Source organism: Callithrix jacchus, chromosome 2 (genome assembly GCF_049354715.1).
Source record: "Callithrix jacchus isolate 240 chromosome 2, calJac240_pri, whole genome shotgun sequence".
In the NCBI taxonomy this organism is placed as follows: domain Eukaryota; kingdom Metazoa; phylum Chordata; class Mammalia; order Primates; family Cebidae; genus Callithrix; species Callithrix jacchus.
Window position 1 is genome coordinate 200661532 of NC_133503.1, and position 21331 is coordinate 200682862.

Consider the following 21331-nt stretch of genomic DNA (forward strand, 5'->3'; position numbering starts at 1 on the left):
TCCACAGGTGGCCTCCCTCACAAATTGCTCACAAGGACATTTTTTGTGAGCCCCCACATCTTTACCCTGAAACAGAGCTCGGTTGAATTTCATCATGGCCATGTGAATTAACAGCTTGTCTTTTCAGGTACAGGACAAAGATGAGGCTAAAACTCACCCTTCCACCCGCCCCAGACAAATGCATATTTGCCTGCTTCCTCCACTTTACATGTAACATGTGGATTCAGTGAGTGTCCACTGAAGCACCAAAAGAATGCAACTGCTTGCCTCGTTTCTCTACCCTCCCTCTTTTCTTCTTTCCTGCTTCCCTTGCTGCTCTTTCCTCATTAAATATTGAAGTCATCAAGTCCTCTCTGCAAAGAGCAGGGGTCACAGATACTTCTGTGATTCGTGTCCTGCCCCCTCCCAGAGCATGTCCTCAACCTTGGAAAAGGAAACCTCTACATCCATTGAGATTTGCCTCAGTTATTTGCTTTGGTTTAGAGTTCCACATGGGCCACTGAACAGACAGATGACCCTGGACAGAATATTTTATTGCTTTGGCCCAGGGTTCAGCTGTGTAATTTGTAGAAACCTACTCTATCTCAATATAGGTCTTTTTTTTTTTTTTTAATTTGGTACAAAGGAAAAAGCTATTTTTGAAATACAAGAGAAAATAATGTGAAATATCAGTGGAAATTAATTTAATGGTGCTTTTGAGATAAATAAAATGTAACTAGAACATATAGGTAATTTTGAAAGAGTACAACTGCATTATTCGGGAAAAAGTAGCATGTGATCACAAAGAAAGCAGAATGTCTGGAGAACCACTGCATGTCTCATGAAGGCAATAATTCAAGGGCAACGTCAGAAAGGCTGTTGGTCTTTTTTGTTTTGTTTTGTTTTGAGACGGAGTTTCGCTCTTGTTACCCAGGCTGGAGTGCAATGGCACGATCTCGGCTCACCGCAACCTCCGCCTCCTGGGTTCAGGCAATTCTCCTGCCTCAGCCTCCCGAGTAGCTGGGATTACAGGCACGCGCCACCATGACCAGTTAATTTTTTGTATTTTTAGTAGAGATGGGGTTTCACCATGTTGACCAGGATGGTCTCGATCTCTTGACCTCGTGATCCACCCGCCTCGGCCTCCCAAAGTGCTGGGATTACAGGCTTGAGCCACCGCGCCCGGCCAGGCTGTTGGTCTTTTAAGAAACAGGCATAACTTTGCAAATGACCACCTGAAGAATACATTTTGATCAATGACAGCAGAAAAGTCATGATTGCCCTCAGCTTAACAATCAAGTACATTGCCTGACGCCCTTTGACTATTAGAATTTCCACGCCACGAAAGCACTGTTACTTATTATGGGTTATTTCAACTATTGTTTTCTGTATCACTAGCATAAGAATTCAATGAATTAGAAGAATTCAGTGATCAATCTCATGCCCTTTGAGCGACTGGATAAAAAAGCATATTAGCAATGTGCCCAGAATGAATGGTTGCTGGGGGGCTGGTCTCAAGTGAGTTTATCTTATTTCTGTTCATTTCTTCAGTTGGCAATGCAATAATTTAACCTGAAAACATATGTTAGCATTGTTTGTTAACATTTTAAAACCTTTCTGTCTGTAGTCACTTTGAATATGTATAAGCTCTGATATGTGTTCTTTGGTTTTTAAATATAATAGATCAATGATAATTAGGCATGTTCAAATACCATGCAAGATCAATGCCTAAATATCATTTCATATTCACTAGTATTGCTAAAAAGCTCAGATACATAAAAAGCAAAAATAGTAATAGTGATAATTTGGATCCCGGCTCTATTTTTATCAATAGTCTTTTATATTTAAAAATGCAATCATAAGTTAAATCAAAATAATTAAAATGTTATGGAGTATTATAATAATTTTCAAAGGTTTAATAATGAAATTGCCAGTCTTTATCATCTAGTAATAAACTTGTTATCTTGTATATTTATTTTTCTCTGACTTTTATTTTAGATTCAGGGGTACATGCGCAGATTTGTTACATGGGTAAATTACGTGTCGCTAAAGTTTGGTACTCGAATAACCACGTCACCCATGCAGCGAGCCTAATACTGGACAATTTTTCAACCTTTGCCCCCTCCCACTGTTCCCTTCCCAGTAGTTCCTGGGTTCAACGGTTCCCATCTTCGTGTCTATGTGTACTCAGCGTTTAGCTCCTGCTTACTAGGCAACACGCGGTATTTGGTTTTCTGTTCCTGTATTGGTTTGCTTAGGACAATGGCCTCCAGCTTCATCCACTTTGCTGCAACATCTTGTGTACTTCTTTTCTCTACCACAGCTCTCTCTCTTCTCACAGGAGCAACAAAAGGTAAACATCATGTGCCCCAGGGTCTTCAACCGCAAGTTCTGTGGCTTTCACAGCACTGCTTCATGCTGGTCCTTTCCATGGATAAATGGTGGTCAGTGGCTTAATGTTTCCCCTCAATAGATCAATGCTGTCATCACCTATTGTCTGACTTCTACGTCTATGAATTCCAGGTAGCTCATCAGTTTCATTTTCACAAAAGTGAGAAAAAGATTCCTCTTCGCATTATCAATGTAAAATAAACACAGTGTTTGATAGGAGCATGGGTATTTATATGTATATGAAAAACACAGGTTTTGAAAATACCAGTGCAAGAGAAGCGAAGATGCATGGGTTGCTGTACCGGTAGGAGCATACATACCTAAGTGAAGGGGTGACTGAATGAGTGTGAAAGCTTCTTACCATGTCATTCCCACACATAGTGCCTTCTGCTGCTGGCATAAATTTAGTCTCACACTTCCTTCCAATACGATGGCACCACAGGGCTTTACAAATGTCCTAAAGAAATTTTTAAAAAGTTCATTAGCGTTACATCATATTGTCCATCTACGATAAAAACATTGCTGAAAGATTTAAGGTGAAAACAACAGGTATTATTCACAAGCAAATGCCTACTTAGCTATATGATAGAATACAATAGAGGGAGGAGTGAGGAGACTCATGTTCTAGACTTAGTTCAAATTAATTCCATCTCTTAATATGTTATCTATTTAACAAAATTATATTTTCTAAATTAAAAAGTAAAATATGCTTAATTTAGACATTGTAGAAAACTATAAAAAATTAAAATTAAAAAACCAATATTTCATAATGTATCCTTCTCAACCCCACCTTCCATGAATCTCTCCAAGTCTGAATTCTTATTTTTGAATTAAGGATCTTTAGGATGCTTGTCGGCTTGCCCATCCATCCATCCATCCATCCATGCGTCCATCCATCCATTTAACCATGCATCTACCATCCCCAAATCTGGGATTAAAGCTTAAAATATGTTAGGCATATTGCCAGGCAAGAGGTTCCATTGTGAATATGACCCTCTTTGCCTCTTAGTCTTCATAGGGTAAAGAAGGAATTTTCATTTGGCGCATACAGAAAGAGATGCCCCAATGAAAAGAAGAACATAATGCAGGGTGAACTTCTCAGAAAGAAAAAAGGGTGGTTCCTGAGGACTCAGAAACGAAGTCAGAGAAGACATAATGTCTGAGCCAAATCCTGAGCCAGAGGAGTCTGTCAGGAGGAAAGGGGGCAGCATTTAAGGAATAAGATTGTATGAATGAAAGATTCAGGAATGAAAGGCGTATGTAAGGGAAGGAAGACCCACAGGGCTGACCTGGCAGCAAAATAGGACAAAGTCTAGGATTTATAAACTATGAAAGACTCTCCAAGTGCAAGGAGGAGTTTTTTACTGAGTCCGAAGGAATGTCTCAATGAAGGGCAAATAGTAGGACTTGTGAAATGATGGAAACTTCTGGAATGCTGGTGGTAGATTCAACTGGACATGTTGAAAACATTTCTTAAATTGTCTGCACAACTGTTTGAAATATTTAAACAAGTGTTACATTATTCCTCAAGAATTTAAATGGCTGCATCTACTGGGTAATTCGTGTTATAAAGAAAATGCAGCACAGTGCAGCACGTCAACCTAGTGCAGCTTGGAAGATGGCATTCTACTGCATGGTGATCTCATTCTGTATTTGAGCAATGTTAAAGGAAGGTTTTCTGCATTGTGTGAGTCCTTTCATGAAGGGTTTTCACACTAGTTCTTAAATCTCCTGCAGATATTTAATTATATACCTAGAAGTTAAGGTATTTATTTTATTTTATTTTTATTTTTATTTTTTTTTTTGAGAGGGAGTTTCACTCTTGTTACCCGGGCTGGAGTGCAATGGCGCGATCCTGGCTCACTGCAACCTCCGCCTCCTGGGTTCAGGCAATTCTCCTGCCTCAGCCTCCTGAGTAGCTGGGATTACAGGCACGCGCCACCGTGCCCAGCTAATTTTTTGTATTTTTAGTAAAGACGGGGTTTCACCATGTTGACCAGGATGGTCTTGATCTCTTGACCTCGTGATCCACCTGCCTCAACCTCCCAAAGTGCTGGGATTACAGGCGTGAGCCACCGCGCCCGGCTAAGGTATTTATTAAAGACACAGCCTCATATTTTCCCTGGCTATATCTCCTTCAGCATTAAACCAGATTTTGGAGCTTGAAATATTAACAAGTAAATGTTCAGTGTTTTAATTCAGATATCAATTGCTTTCACGTTGTGCCATTGTTTAAAATCTCATATGGTTACAATCATTGTGCAATGAACTTTCGAGTCCCCCGGGATCCTCGCCACTGTGGTAAGTGTGTTGTGTTGAGGGCCGGGGCTTTGCCCGGCTGAGGTCTTTGTCAGCAGGGAACAGTGATGCTCCCTTAGCTGCTCCTGTGAAGACGGCTGCTGAGCACCCGGGTTTGCTCTCCTTCAGACAGGCTTTAATTACGTCCATTAGTATATGGTGCCAGGGGCCTGTCTTCTTGGCCAGAACGATGTTTAGAGATAAAAAGTGTATGAAGAACCCAAGGAATCCATGAATGCAAAAGCCCTGAATGTAACTCTCTAAACGGACAACTGGACAACTCTATTTGCTTGTGGAAATGACAACTGGATAGAATGCCAGGATAAAAATAAACTCTTAGAACCACAGCCTGCGCACCGTGGCTTGATGTCTGAGTGGTGACATGATGGGTCAGAAATGGAGACTAGAGAGAGAGGTGGGGCAGGCCCTGAGTGGCTCAGAGATACCTCCTCCACCAATGGGGTGTCAGGATCTACTCCTTCAGGAGGCAGAGCGTGCATACCGAAGTGAAGGAATGAATGAACGAACGTGAGAGCAGAAGCTGCTTGAGTGGTTGGGTGACCTGGGAGACAGCCACAATGGTCCAGTAGAGTTTAGGATTCCCAGGTAGATGAGCAGATCCAGTGTGGATTGTGCAGGCAGATCTGGGCAGGCAGGACCCTGAGTCCTCACTGTGCACACAAGGACAACAGCATTCAATCATTTACTTTCCTGGGGGCTACATGAAGTGGTTCTAGGTAACGCGTTCAGCTCAGGGCTGGGCACCTAAGGGCACTAAGGCACTGCACATTTCCTTTCTCACTTCAAGGGCTCGAGGAGACTCTGGCCCAGGTATCCATCTGCTTCTGGGGCTCTGCCATGCGGTTGCTGTGATGTTAGGGAGCTGGGGTCCTAATTCACAGCTGTTTCTAAGACTACTCAAGACAATACAAAGTAAATGTTTTAAATGTTAAACTATATTACTATGTTCCTTACCGTTGCCTGTTACAGTGCTTGCTTCTTGTCTTTCAATAAACACTTTCTGGGCCCATTGAACATGTCTTCATTTGCTCCTATGGACACCAGTGACAGAGGAGCAGGAAAGCTTTATGAATACTGACGGAAGACACTTTTAAAGGGCTTTCAACTTCTTAGAGTAAAAAGCCCTCAAATATAGGCTGCTGGTGATAGCTTACCACCAAATTATGTGGCTCTCTAATTCAGTCTGTACTTCGGCTCAGGCCATCTGTTTTTAAGCCTCATTTTGGGACCTGATCTATCCCCAACTCCAGTCCTCAGGGCTGGAAAATATCATAAAGTTAGAAGAAACTTGAAAGATCATATAACCCATGTTACTGTCTTCCAACATTTAAAACATCATTCACGGCCAGGCGCAGTGCCTTACACCTGTAATCCCAGCACTTTGGGAGGTCGAGGCAGGTGGATCATAAGGTCAGGAGATTGAGAACATATGGGTCAACATGGTGAAACCCCATCTCTACCAAAAATACAAAAATTAGCCAGGCGTGGTGGCATGCACCTGTCGTCCCAGCTATTCTGGAGGCTGAGGCAGGGGAATTGCTTGAACCCAGCAGGCGAAGGTTGCAGTGAGCTGAGATTGCACCACTGCACTCCAGCCTGGGAGACAGAGCAAAACTCTGTCTCAAAACAAACAAACAAAAATAAATAAAATGAAACAAAATATCATTTTGGACCTTGCTATTCTTTAGATGTGCTTGTCTGCTATTTAATAAACATGACACTGTCTCAGACAAACAAATTAAAACGGTAGTGTCTTAAAGAGTTGCAATGACAAAAATAAAAGATTGCACATTCTCAGCCACATGTGGGAGTGAAAAAATGGATTTGGTAGTGGTGGAATGATGACCACGAGAGGCTGAGAAGTGTGGGGAAGCGGGGTGGGAGGGATAATGAGGAGCTGGTTAAGGGGCTCCACAGCGCAGTCAGACAGAAGGAACAACACCTAATGTTCAGTAGCACGGTAGGGTAACTCTAGTTAACATCTTACTGTGCATTTCAAAATAACTAGAAGAGTGTGATATTGTTAACACAAAGAAATGAGGAGCATTGAAGGGGAGGGATATCCCAGTTTCTCTGCTTTGATCATTATACATTGTATGCCTGTACGACCCGGGAGGGGACAGGATAGTGCTGGGCGGAGAAGGGAGGGGTCCCTGGGGAGGGCTCCACCCCCGGGCCTGTGCTCACAGACCTATGTAAGAACAGGCACTCCTGTTTTTGTGCCCAAATGTTGCATTTTCCAAGACTACCCTGGCCTACCATGTCCCCATTCTGCGCCCATATAAACCCGAGACCTTAATGGGCAAACACACAGTGGCTGAACATTGAGAGAAGCAAGGAACAGACCAGCAGACACCAGCAGACTGGCAGATCAGCGATGGTGGAATGAGGAAGGACGTGGCAGAGGAAGAGAGGAGGGATGTCTGGACCTTAAGAAGAATTCCTCTGGGGGCGGTCAGAGAAGAGTCCATCCCGCTGGGCAGCCTGACTCCAGGGGAAGACCAGCTTCCCACTCCATCCTGCTCTTCCGATTCCCCATCCATCTTGCTGAGAGCCACCTCCACCACTCAATAAAACTTTGCACTCATCTTTGAGCCCACAAGAGTGACCCAATTTTTCTAGTACGCTGGGAAAGCGCTTGGGATACAGAATGCTATCACACTGGCCCTCTGCCCTTGGAATACGGCAGAGGGTCTACTGAGCTGGTCAACACAAGCAGCCCGCAGATGGCAAAGCTGAAGGAGTGCACTGGAAGACACGCCCACCTGGGTTTTGGGAGTTGCAGACACCCACCCCTGGACACTGTGGTGGGGCCAGAACCCAAAAGTGCTCCCCACAGTCTCTATACTTGCCTGCCTGCAAGTCCCCCTCAGGGTTTGAGCAGATGGGTGACAGAAGGAATGAGACACACCCGTCTCATGTCCTGAGAAGGGGATAAGGGAACTCTTCTGTTTCAATATCAATGTATCACATGTACCCCATAAATATCTGCAACTGTTAGGTATCCATAAACATTAAAAAGTTAAAAAGAAAACTACAAATGAATAGCCAAAACCCAGCTGTTCCCTCCAACTTCGTCACTTTGACTTAACTTCATGGTACATAACACACCAGGATTTTATAAAGCATGATTGTTGTGGGTCATTATCTCCTTAGTGAAACTTCAGAGTCCTCTTGGAACAAAGATTCTATTAATTCATGGTTCTAGAGTCCAAGCACCTGGAATGTCAGACTTGCTGGGTTTTGAGGGAGCTCCCAATTTAACAGCAGTACCTCAGATGCTAAGGTGATCAAATTTCAAAGCAATTCTGGCAGCTTGTGTTTCAGACTGCAGGGTCAGGCCACCAAGGCGATGCTGACAGAGCATAACAGGTACGCAAGCAAGACAAAGTGTAACGACAAATACTTAGCTAGAGCAGAAAAGAGTTAAAACCTGTGCAGAGTATTTACTCTTGCTTAATCTTTGCAGCTAAGGTATTCTCTCGTTAATGAAGCCTCTCCCTTCTTATTCTAGTCCATCATTTAAGAGTTAAGTTCACAAAGGCCAATTTCAGTAATGCGAACTTGGTTAAGGTTTCACATCACAACATAACACCCCCGATAAAACAGACATTTCAGATTGCTGGGCTGACACTGTATTGTGTGCTTCAATATTGTGGATGGCATGCCACCAGATTCACCTCCTCAAACTGCCTGTGCTGCACTCTTCAACTCGAGATGGATTAAAGACTTAAACCTAAGACCTGAAACTATAAAAGTTCCAGAAGACAACATTGGAAAAACGCTTCTAGGCATTGTCTTAGGAAAGAATTTTATGACCAAGAACCCAAAAGCAAATGCAATAAAAACAAAGATAAATATGGGACCTAATTAAACTAAAGAGCTTTTGCACAGCAAAAGGAACAGTCAGCAGAGTAAACAAACAACCTGCAGAGTGGGAGAAAATGTTCACGACAAAGGACTAATATCCAGAACCTACAACAAAAAAAGAAGAAAAAGCAAACAATCCCATCAAGAAATGGGCTAAGGACATGAACAGGCAATTCTCAAAAGAAGATATACAAATGGCCAACAAACATATGAAAAAATTCTCCACATCACTAATGATCAGGGAAATGTAAATCAAAACGACAATGGGATACCACCTCACTCCTACAAGAATGGCCATGATCAAAAAATCAAAAGCCAGTAGATGTTGGTGTGGAGTGGTGAACAGGGAATACTTCTGTACTGCTGGTGGGAATGTAAACTAGTACAGCCACTAGGATGAAAAAACTAGCATGAAAAAGTGTGGAGATTCCTTACAGAATTAAAGGTAGAACTACCCTTTGATCCAGCAATCCCACTGCTGAGTATCTAACCAGAGGAAAACAAGTCATTATTCAAAAAAGATACCTGCACATGCATGTTTCTAGCAGCACAATTCACAATTGCAAAACTGTGAAACCAGCCCACGTGCCCATCAATCAACAAGTGGATAAAGACACTGTGATATATATGATGGAATACATATGTGATGGAATACTACACAGCCATAAAAAGGAATGAATTAACAGCATTTGCAGCGAGCTGGATGAGATTGGAGACTATTATTCTAAGTTTAGTAACTCAGGAATGGAAAACCACACATCCTATGTTCTCACTGACATGTGGGTACAAAGCTATGAGAACACAAAGGCCTAAGAATGACACAATGCACTTTGGGGACTCGTGGGGAAGAGTGGGAGTGGGACAAGGAATAAAAGGCTACAAATATGGTGCAGTGTATACTGCTTGGGTGATGGGTGCACCAAAATCTCACAAATCACCACTCAAGAGCTTATTCATGTAACCAAATACCACCTTACCCCAATAACTTACAGAAAAAAAAGAACACAGTTACAATTGATGTTATGGTCAGATATACAGTGCATGGTCATTGTTTATTTTTTAAGCAGAGATGCTTTTATCACTAATTCTGATTATTATTTCACATCACTGTACAGAGAGAGACATTGTTATATATGTAAACATACATATTCACCAAATATACATTCATTTATACAAAAGAAGGATGCATATGAATTCACATTGTCTATTCACTTTTCAAACTAGTGATAGGTATTTAAAAGAGATTCATCCCTTTCTAAAATATCATCCATCCATCATTTAGATTAGCACATTTCTGAGTGAGTCTAATGTGCCCAAGGCTGGTCTGGGCACTGAGTTATTTGCTTCTTATTGTTATTTCCTGTTTCATATCTTACATTAAGAAACTTCCTGATCTCCACATTTTATCTGGACAGAATAGGCCCTTGTAAATACAAGTTTAGCAGGTGTTCATTAAAAGAATAAGTTTTATAGTTTACATTGTTCTGAGATGTTTCAATTCATGTAGAAAATAAAAATATCTCTAATTGCCACATCATATCTAATTTTGAGATTTGGTGTCTGAGAGATACTGGTCACACAAATAGCTTTAAATTTTTAAAAGAAAATACAGAGCAGTGTGTTGTGGCTCACACTTGTAATTCCAGCACTTTGGGAGGCCAAGGTGGGTGGATTGCTTGAGATCAGCAGTTCGAGACCAGCCTGGCCAACATGGTGAAACCCTATCTAAACAAAAAATAAAAAAAATTAGCAGGGCAAGGTGGTATGCGCCTGTAGTCCTAGCTACTCAGGAGGCTGAGGCATGATAATTACTTGAGCCTGGGAGGCAGAGGTTGCAGTGTGCTGAGAGCCGGATGATGTCACTATACTCCAGCCTGGGCAACAGAGTGAGAATCTATCTCAAAAAAAAAAAAGAAAGAAAGAAAAAGGAAAGAAAATACATAAAGTTTGTGTACAAGAACAATTTTATATCATAAGGAGTGATCTGACATTATCTGATTTTAATAGATGTATTGTTTGTTTAATTTCAAAAGATACTTCTACTGTCCACTATGAAGTAACTGATATCAAATTCACTTTTCTGGAAAACAAAACGAAACAACAAAACCTCCACAAAACTATAAAATTATGTACACTACACATGTGGACCAGTTGTTTCAGGTCTCGACAGTGGTCAACACATTACTATGATGCTCAAGAGAAGGAAAGCATACAAGGAGAATGCCACATTTGCCCACCTCTCTGCTTGGGAGCACTTTGCAGACCCTGCTGTGGGGAGGTGGATCCAGGCAGGTGACCGCAGTCTCACAGATTGGAAGATGCAGAGATCAGAGTTGAGGCTTGTTCAGTAGCTAGGTGGGAATTGGCTCATATACAAAAAAGTTGCATTGGGCTGAGGGCCCCAGGAGTCTGTCTTAAAATTTACTGCAGGTCCTGATGGTGAGGGATCGGCAGCTGATACATAGGAGGAGATTCCAGGTGGCCTAGCAGAGGACCACAGCTGCATGCTGAAAGCTGGTGAGGGCTTCAAGACAGAGGATGCACAGATCTGGGAGAAACTAGAGTTTTGGCTCACACAGAATGAGAGATCTCAGTGATCATCCTGGGCATTGAGTGGAGAGCCCAGAAGTCCATGCCTCATGGGGAAGAATCACACATGAGAGTACAGGCTACACCACAGGGCCCAGAGAAAACTGAAATAGATGAGCCCCAACGAAGAATAAAACAAAGTCTTCAAGGATCTAAGGGACTCACCTTATACCTAACAACATAATATGACAGAAATATAAAATAATATACTATTCAAGAAAAAGTACAGATAATAAGTAAACAAGTGGGGAAAATGTAGAAAATAAAGTATAAAACACGGGATTCAGGAACTAAAACTTAAACCAAATGTGTATTTCACTGAGTCGTCTAAACAGTTTTCATCTTCAAAACTGAGGATGAATTGACAACATTTTCAGATAAAGAAAACTGAAGGTAATTGGTGGCTAGCAGATACATTCTGTAAGAAATACTAAAGGAAGTTCTTTAGGCCTTAGGGAAATGATTCCAATTTGAAGCAGATCTATAGGAAAACATAGATATTAAACAATAAATAAGAAAGATGGTCTAAATTCTTGTCTTATTTAAAAGCAACTTAAAAAAAAAAAAACTGCAGCACCGCATTACGTGGCATTGAATTTGCAGAGAGATAAAATACATGTCAATGACAGTGCAAAGAAAATGGAGGCATGGACTCACTCACCGTGAGGACCTTGCATTTTGTACAAAGTGGGCGCAACGTTCATTCTACATAGGCTTTAAATGAGGGATGCAGGCTGAAATCTCTAAAGCAACTACATTAATTAACTTAAGGAAGTATAGTTAAAAAGCAAGTAAAGGTAAAATACTGAATTAAACAAATAGTTTAACTGAAAGAAGGCAGAAAAAGGGAGCCGAGAAACAAAATAGAAATGAGACTAATAGAAAATAAATAGCAAAATGGTATATTTAAATCTAGTGTATAATTTTTACATTAAACGTAAATAGATTAAACATGCTGGTGAAAGGTCAGAGATTGTTCAACTGGGCAGAAAAGATGTTAGACAAAAGGATATTTACAGCAGGCACATTTTATATAAACGCACACACCCATTGAACGTAAAAGAATGGAAAAAGTGATCACACCAACAGCGATCCCGAGTGAGCTGCTGTGGTTCTGTTAGTGTCAGATGAGCAGTATTCAGCAAAGTGATATCACCCAACTATCAAGAAGGGTATTTTATAATAGAAAAGAGTCAGCAGACAGAGCCGGCCTAAATGTATGTGCACCTGATTATGGAGCTTCAAAATATATAAAGCAGAAACTAATAGAACTGACATGAGAAATAGAAACATATATAACCATTGCTGGAGATTTTAACACTCATCTTTGCAAAACTGGTGGAACAAGTAGCAAATACGATGGATTCTGCAGAAGATGTAAGAAATCTTACTAAAACATAGCTAATCCTTAAATACTCTACCCAACCACTGCAGGATCAATCTCCACTTCAAGTCTCTGCAGAATGTTCACCAAGATAGGATCACATGCTAAGCTATGCAAAATGGGTCAATACAGTTCCAAAGTATATCGGGAGTATATTCTCTGACAAGATTACTAAATTAGAAATCAAAACGAGTAAGTTATCTAGATAGTTAATTACTTGGCAATTAAATGATATTTAATGTATTTGGAATACATTGGTTAATGAAGGAAATTACTAGTTATATTAGAAAATATTTTATGCTTATAATATTGAAAATCCAATATGTAAACATTTTCAGGATACAGTAATGTGCTTGGAAAGAAATTAATAGCTTTAAATATTTTAAATAGTTATTAGGAAAATAAGAAAGATTTAAAGTCAATTATCTAAGCTGCCACTTCAAAGAGCAAGAAAAAGACAGGTATGCTAAGCATTGGAATATACTGAGGGCAAAACAAAACTCAGTGAAATAGAAAAGAATCCAACAAACAAACCTTAAAAATTAATATTAAGCCCAATATTGATGTTTTTGAAAGGATTAATCTGATAAAGTCTTAACTAGACAGATAAGAAAAAAAGCTTTAAAAATACATATTATCATTATAAGGAATGACAGAGGATATATCATTAAGGATCTAACAGTAATTCAAGGAATTCATAGATATTCATTGAAAAAATACCTCCTTTAGTTTCACTTTTAATGATTCCTTTACTTTTTCCAATGAATTTGATCAGTCTAGTAGGAGTGTCTTCTGAATAACCCTTTTTAATGTGTTAGTGTTGTTGAATCGATAATTACAAAAACTCTTTCATAGACAGAACTCACTGGTAAATTCTAATCAACACTTAGGGAAGAAACAACATTCTTTTACAAACTCTTCAAGAAAACAGAAGAGTAGGGTATACGCTCAACTGATTTTATTAGGTCAGCACAACTCTGGGAATCAATTTTTGAAAAGAAATTATGACAAAGAAATTTCCCAATCATATCAATCAAGGACACAAATGTAAAAATCATGAGCAAATATTAGCAAATCAACTCAGTAAATTACAAAAATGAACAACGGATTACGACCAAGTGAGGTTACCCCAGGAATGCAGATTGACTTAACCTGCGAAGTCCAATGGAGAAAATACTAAAGATCAATCAAGAAAATTGACCACATTAATAGAATGAAGGAGGAAACCATATAACTACATCAATAGATCTTGGAAAAAATTTGACAAAATTCAACACAATTGGGTGATAAAATCTCTCAACGAATTGGGATGAGAGATGGACTTCTTCCTCAGTTTGATAAGCAGCATGTGTGTGATAACCAACGGCTAACATCATACTGATGGTGAAATATTACACACTTTACTTTGAATATTAATACATGGAGCAAGGTAATTATGATGTTCAAGAGCAGGCAGCACTTAGCCAATTATGCTAGAAATGAGCATAACTGTAACTTACTGGATTTGGGGAGAAACTGAAGGAGGGGGCACAGCCCCCTTTTTATTTACATAAAGCCAGAACCACAGGGAAGGTTCTGGCTTTATGTAAATAAAACGTGTCTTGATTAAGATGCTGGTAACATGGGAGAATACATTTGTTAAAATTCAAATTGTACATGCAAAATGAATGTGTTTCTCTGCATGTAAATATTTCCTCAATAATAATAATGCACCCTGCATGTAACTTTTTATTGCTTATGTTTTCCAAATGATACCAGGGCACCATGAATGACACAGCCCACGGTCACAGAGCTACCTACCAAGGAAGCCAGAAGCACAATCTAGAAGATCCTATCTTTGACAAAACCCCTTAGCTTTTGTCCCTTTTCCTTAACAAACAGAAGAGTAACACTTAAGAAAAATTTCTTAGGGAATTCGTATCTTCTGCCCACAAGAAAAGTCAGCATTGAGAATGTCTGCTGCTGCTGCTGCTGACGGATTTACAGCTCTTGTTCCAGCCTGGGACTCCCCGGCAGAGGAGATAAAGATCCAGTTCTGGCACATAGCTGGAATTGATCTTTGGGGGAGCTCTGCTTGAGTTTCTAAGAAAGAAGTTTATCATGTTAGATTTAAGTTGGGAGTATTCCCAATGCATTTTGAAATGTTTGGAAGTTTCTGGAGGACTATATTTTTGTCTACTTTCTTGATTTCATTATAAACTAGAATAAAAGAAACCTTAAAAATAGTTACTTTTATTTCATTTATGGGTTGCTTTTCCTGTGTTTGATAGAGCAAGTTCCTAAATCTTGATTTTCCCTTTCTAGCGAGAGCATATGTCTCTGTGTTACATGAGGAAATGATGTTAGGAAATCACTCTGGTAAAGTCCCTGGGGTTGACGGAATGGATACTACCTTCTACGAGAGATAACTCTATAAATACATTATTTGGGGGGAATTTATTAATCAGTAGCCCTAGATAGGCTGTTGCTTTATACTAAACTATGCTTATATTGGAAGAGAGGAGGAGACTTTGTTTTTTAAAACCATTTTTAAAAATGCAGAGTATTAATTTGCCAACTTACACTGACTAAAAGTTATTGCTGAGCTCCCACATGATAAATCAGAAAGAAAGATCCAACCTAACAGGCCAAGTCGGTTCTCTAAGGAAAACTGATACCCACAATAGCATCTCCTGTCATCTTCTCTGCCAGTGAAACATGTGTTTCCTGTTATACAGGACCAGCCTTAACATACAGGATTTGACGTTTGGTTCGTACCCAATAAATGCAGAATACATCAACATCAGTGACACTAAATAAAACAGCTTTATGAATCACGTCGCATTGAGCATGTGCCAATAATCACTTGCCTTTTGAAAGTCCAGCATGCAGAGCTTGGCTTTCTCTCCAAACTGCCACTTGCACTGTGTGTTTGCATCATATAATTCTCCTGGCAGTTTCTCAGGATACTTGTATTCCTTCACAGGCTTTGGCTGATCAGCAAGGCAGATAGCTTGGGCCGTGCTAAAACAAACAGGAGACGAGCTACTAGTGACTGTCCACAGAGTTACCAAAGGATGTGCCGCTAAGTATGCCTTTCTTCTGCATGCAATTTACAACATAGATTGTGTATAGAAAGGGGAGAACTTTCTTCTCCTGAGGTACATGTAATATTTATTTTAATTACATTTAAATACAGAGATTTTATTTTCTGAAATTATTTATTATACATTGTACCTGTTCTAGGAAGAGGAAAGATTTGGAAGTTTCTGAAGGACTATACTTTTGAAATTTAAATTTATTAAATTTCTCGAACTTTTGAGGAAAAGTGTAAGAATAATTGCAACCAAGCATCCAGTGTGAGAAGCTCTTATTACGGACACTTTTTATGCATTCTTCTTGCCAGAATCAGCCAACATATGGGCATTGTAAAAATAAGACGCAGTCTATCTCAAAGACTGGAATTCTCTTTCTTTGCTTTTTATTCTTTTTTCCCCATAGGCTAAGAGTCACCTGTATATGATCTTCCAGGTTCCAGACATTCTTCATGGAACACCGGATTTTCACCAGCAACGCTCTATGCTCGGGATTTCTGATGACCCCAAGTCAAGCAGAAAACGAATCTTGCTAAAATTCACTGGTAGATGGCTGAAGACCACCTAATAATTTCTTTTTCCATAAATACAGTATCCTCTTCTCTACCAGGATGTTCTTTGGTATAATTTATGCTTTTGGGGAAGAGTATTAAAATATTTTTGTTTTTTCAAATAGCAACTAAATCCCTCCTATAAATTTCAATAGGCCCTTCCCCCAGTAAACCAAAAAGCAAAAACCTGTAATCACAATACAATGAGCAATAACAGATCATCCTCCAAACTTGGTTTCGAGTGGTTGCCCACCTCGATTGGAAAATTTCTGGCTCATTTCTAGGACCCTGGTCCCACGTTCCACTGCTTTAGAGATCAGGACTCTATGCATAAAAAAACAACGAATAGCCCAGATGGGTTCTCTGTGAATGACACCAGAGATTAGGGAAGAAATTATACCGATTCTCTACAACCTCTTCCAAAAAATGGGAGCAAAGAGAATACTTCCTAAATTATAATATGAGGTTAGCATTATCGTAATACCAAAACCAGAAAAACACATTACAAGAAAAGAAAACTTTTCCTATCTCTCACAAGCATAGATATAAAAATTCTCAAAAAACATTAGCAAATTGAATCCCATAATCCATGAAAAGAACTATGCACTATGACCAAGTGGGACGAATCCTACTTATGCTAGGCCTATTTAGTGTTCAAAAGTCAATTAATGTAATCTATTGCATCAACAGGCTAAAGAGGAAAAAAACATGATCACATCAATAGATAAAGAAAAAAAATTCATAAAATGTATCACTTATTCATGATAAAAATTACTCCCAGCAAACTAGGAATAGAGGAGAATTTTCATTTACAAAAATACACAGTTAACATTATAATTAATGGTGAGAAAGTTAAAGCTTCTCCACTAAACTCAGGAACAAATAAGAATGACTCCTCTCATTATTCCTTTTCAACATTGTAATGGAAGTACTAGTTAATGCAATAGGCAAGAGAATTCCATAAAACGTTTACAGATTGAAAAAGAATAAGTAAAACTATCTTTGTTCATAGATGACATGATTATCTGTGCAGAAATTTGAAAGACTCCACCAGGAAACTCCTGGAACAAGTACATTACATCAGAGTTGCAGGACAGAAGGTTAATATGCAGAACTCAATTCCTGTTCTATCTACCAGTCACAACCAAGCAGAATTTATTGAAAATTAAAAACATGTCATTTATATGAGCACCCCCAAAATGAAATAGATATAAATCTAGCAAAATACATACAAGGCTGACATGAGCAAATCTATAAAACTCTGATGAAAGAAATCAAAGAAAAACTAAATAAATGGAGAGATCCTTCATGTCCATAGATAGGAAGACTCAATCTTGTCAGGAGATTAATTCTTTCCATTTTAATCTATAGCTTTAATACAATGCCAATTAAAATTAAAGGAAGTTATTTTGAGAATATAAAAAAACTGATTCTAAAGTCTATATGGAGAGGCAAAACACTCAAAATAACCAGAGCAATACTTAAAAAAAGAGAACAAAGACTGACAATATCAAACTTTGAGAAGAAGTGATATTGTCAAAAGAATGGACAATTAGATCAATAGAACAGTTTAGAAAGGCCAATAATGTACCCACATAAATATAATTAGATGATATTTGACAAAGGAGTAAAGGCAATGAAATAGAGAAAAGATAGCCTTTTAAACTGATCATACTGAAACAACTGGTCATCTACACATAAAAATGAATCTGCTGAAAACAGTGGCTCCCACCTGTAATTCCAGCACTTTGGAAGGCCAAGGACGGTGGATCACTTGAGGTCAGGAGTTCAAGACCAACCTGGCCAATATGGTGAAACCCTGTTGCTACTAAAAATACAAAAATATTAGCCAGGTGTGGTGGTGTGCATCTGTAATCCCAGCTACTCAAGAGGCTGTGGTAGAAGAATCACTTGAATCCAGGAGGTAGAGGTCACAGTGAGCCAAGATCGCACCACTGCACTCCAGCCTGGGAAACAGAATGAGACTTCATTTTAAAAAATAAAATAAAATAAAATAATTAAAAACTGAATGTAAATGAGGACCTTATACTCCATATAAAAAGTAACTCACAATAGATCATAGAGCTAAATATAAAATGTACAACTATAGAACTCCTAGAAAATAACATAGGAGAAAATCCAGGTGAACTTGGACATGAAAATGACTTTTCTGAATCAACATCAAAGGCATAATCAATGAAAGAAATAATTCACAATAAAAAATGTCTGCTCCGTGAAATAAATGTCAAGAAAATGAGAAGACAAGCATCAGACTGAGAGAATATATTTGTAAAAGACATAGCCAATAATGGACTGTTATACAAAACATGAAAATAACACTTCTAATTCAAGAATAGGAAAACAAAAAGTGGACAAAAATTTGAACAGACGCCTAATCAAAGAATAGATAAAGATGGCAAATAAACACATAAAAAGACTCAGCATCATATGCCATTAGGGGATCGCAAACTAAAACATCGATGAGACACCACTACACATCTCTTAGGATAGTGAAAATCCGAAACACTGACGATGTCAAATGCTGATGAGAATGTGGAGAAACAGGAACTCTCATTTATCTCCAGTGAGAATGCAAATGGTCCAGCCACCAAAAGTGTGGGTGCACAAAAGAAAATCATTGCAATCACTTTATAAACAATTTACCGCAATAACCACATGGACAAAATAAATGCTGACTTTTTTGCATGCCATATACAAAAATTAGATGGTCTACACATGATAAGCAAAACAATTAAACTTGTAGGAGATCATGTGTGAGAACGCCTTTGCAACTTTAGGACAAGTGGAGTTTGTTTGTTTTTTTCCCGTCAGTGTACAAAAGCACTAATCCTAAAGACATATTAATAATTTGACTCCATTAAAAAAGTACACATTTCCGTTTAGCAAAAATCACCATTAAAAGTATAAATAGAAAGTTACAGAGTCCGAGAAGATTTTATAATATATATATTTCAGAATGGGACAAAATGTTTATATTCACAGTGCATACAATACTTCCATCAAGAGAGAAGAAAAAAAAAGGGTCTATTTTTTTTACATGAACAGAAGATTTTAGCACGTTATTAAAAAGATTATTCAAGTGGCCATTAAACATATGGAATGTATTCTATCTCATTCATTAACACATTGGTATGAAACTACACACCCACCAGATACCTGCAAAGAAAAATATCAACATGACTAAGTGTTGGGAAGAATTTGAAACCATTTGAAAGTTTCATATATGCTTCTAGGAGTGTACTTTCACGCAATCACTTAGGAAAGCTGATTATTACTGTCTATTGCAGCTGTGCATATCATTTATGACTCTGAAAATTTCATTCCTATGTATATTCAGAGGCATATATGCAAACCAAGAGAATATTCACTGCACTTCCTTGTAATAGACAAAAATTGGAAACTCAAATGTCTATCACCAACAGAATGAATCAATAAGTTTTAATATATATATATATATTTAGTATATAAGTCATATACAACATAACTAAGTAGACTAATGCTATATTTAGATGCAGCAACAAGGTTGAATCTTATAACGCCAAAATGATACATTACTCCTGATTCCAATATACAGCGTCCCATGTCAGGAGGGTGGTTTCCACTGGGGAAGAGAGGAAGTGGTTGGAGTGGGGAGAAGCGGCTTCTAAGGTCCTTATCACACTCTGTGTCTTGATCTGAGGAGAAGTTATACTACTGTGTTTATTGTGTAAAAATTCATTGAGCTGTATGCATGCTTATCATTTTGTACTTTTTTGTATATATTTCGTACACAACAAAAATAATGTTAATGAACACATTAAGGCAGCTCAGAAGTATCATTACAACATTTCAAAATCCCTTTCCCACTCTACGCAGTGAACCAAAAAATTTTAATGAGTTTGAGAGATTTTTTAGTTGTATCCCGTCATTTTTCAATTAAGAAGACAGGGGCCCTCAGAAAAGGTTACATTACCTGCGAAGGTCAAGACATCCCCAGACATGGGTAAGCAAGACATGACCTGATTCCCTCCGACCTTTGTTCCTCCTCAGCAAAGTGCCTACCCTCCAGCCTTAGAGTCAGTCACACTAGCACCGCAGAGACTGCAATGGGCCATGACCTCAGGTGAGCTTTGTGTCACAGAGCAAGGTGTGAGTCAAAATGTATTATTTCCATTATGTGCAAAAACAAGCTTACTGGGCTCTCAGGTCACATCTGATTTTCCCATCAGCAGAAGTAGTACGGGGTATTGCACCACCTACGCTCCCAGTTTCCTGTGATGACTGTCACCTTTCGCATGCTTGGATGTGTTCAGATTCATGTGGTCAGAGAGCTGGCATTTTCACTCATTTGCAGGGCGTGACTTCAATGTTTTAAAAGTAAACCAAAGATGAGTCCCTGCTTCATTAAATTCAAAATAATGAGCTAGAATTTCCCTAAGTCATAGGCCTCCTGGATGAAGACATGAAAACCCTGATGAGGTCTGTGTCTGTTGATGGAAAATGACACATGACTTTGTTGACTAGGTCGATGACTTAACCCGGAGGAGCAGCTAGCCTTCGCAGCTCTACCAAGAATGGAGAAAAGTTGTACTGAAAAGACTTGAGGCCAATTGAGTTCCCTGACATTTTTTCCGCTATCAAATGCTTGACTACTAACGAGGAGAACAGATTCATCTTAAAAGGCAGCCATCTGTCCTTACTCACTGTTGGGATCATATCCAAAGAGCCACCTAATTGGTGGAGAATATGATGGTATTTTGATTAGTTGGAAATCAGGAAGTCAGCAAACAATCAAATAAGACAGTCTGAGATTCATTAAATCGGTGAAAAGGCAAGACTTAACACACTGTAGAAGTGTCCAATTTGCAACTGGTTTTCGAGTAAAATGAACCTTAACAGTGAATTTGACAAGAGACTTTCTTGGAAAATTAAACCATTCAAGAAAACAAATTTGTAAGCATGTAAAACATGACCTATTTATGCATATTCACATGGTTCAAAGGAATTGTAAAGTCCCTGAAAATAAATGTTTACCATTGAAATGCTACAGAAGTGTGTTGCTGGATTAGCACAAAAACACATCAGCACCCTTCAGCTTACAGTTCACGTGTTCCAGTATCACAGACTGAAAATGGCTTTTAATTTCATTATCTTAATAATGATTCTTAGGACTA

General features: G+C 38.9%; 1 protein-coding gene across 2 annotated transcripts in view; it reads right to left on the bottom strand.

Annotated features, from left to right (window-relative positions):
• ADAMTS16 (ADAM metallopeptidase with thrombospondin type 1 motif 16) overlaps positions 1 to 21331 on the bottom strand; it is a 182825-nt gene that overhangs the window by 91176 nt on the left and 70318 nt on the right. For both annotated transcript variants that reach the window (XM_035291797.3, XM_017970002.4), the window contains 2 exons: positions 15382 to 15535; positions 2732 to 2827 (listed from right to left, as the gene is read on the bottom strand). In XM_035291797.3, coding sequence (XP_035147688.3) covers positions 2732 to 2827; positions 15382 to 15535 — 250 coding nt within the window. The remainder of the gene's footprint in view (positions 1 to 2731; positions 2828 to 15381; positions 15536 to 21331) is intronic.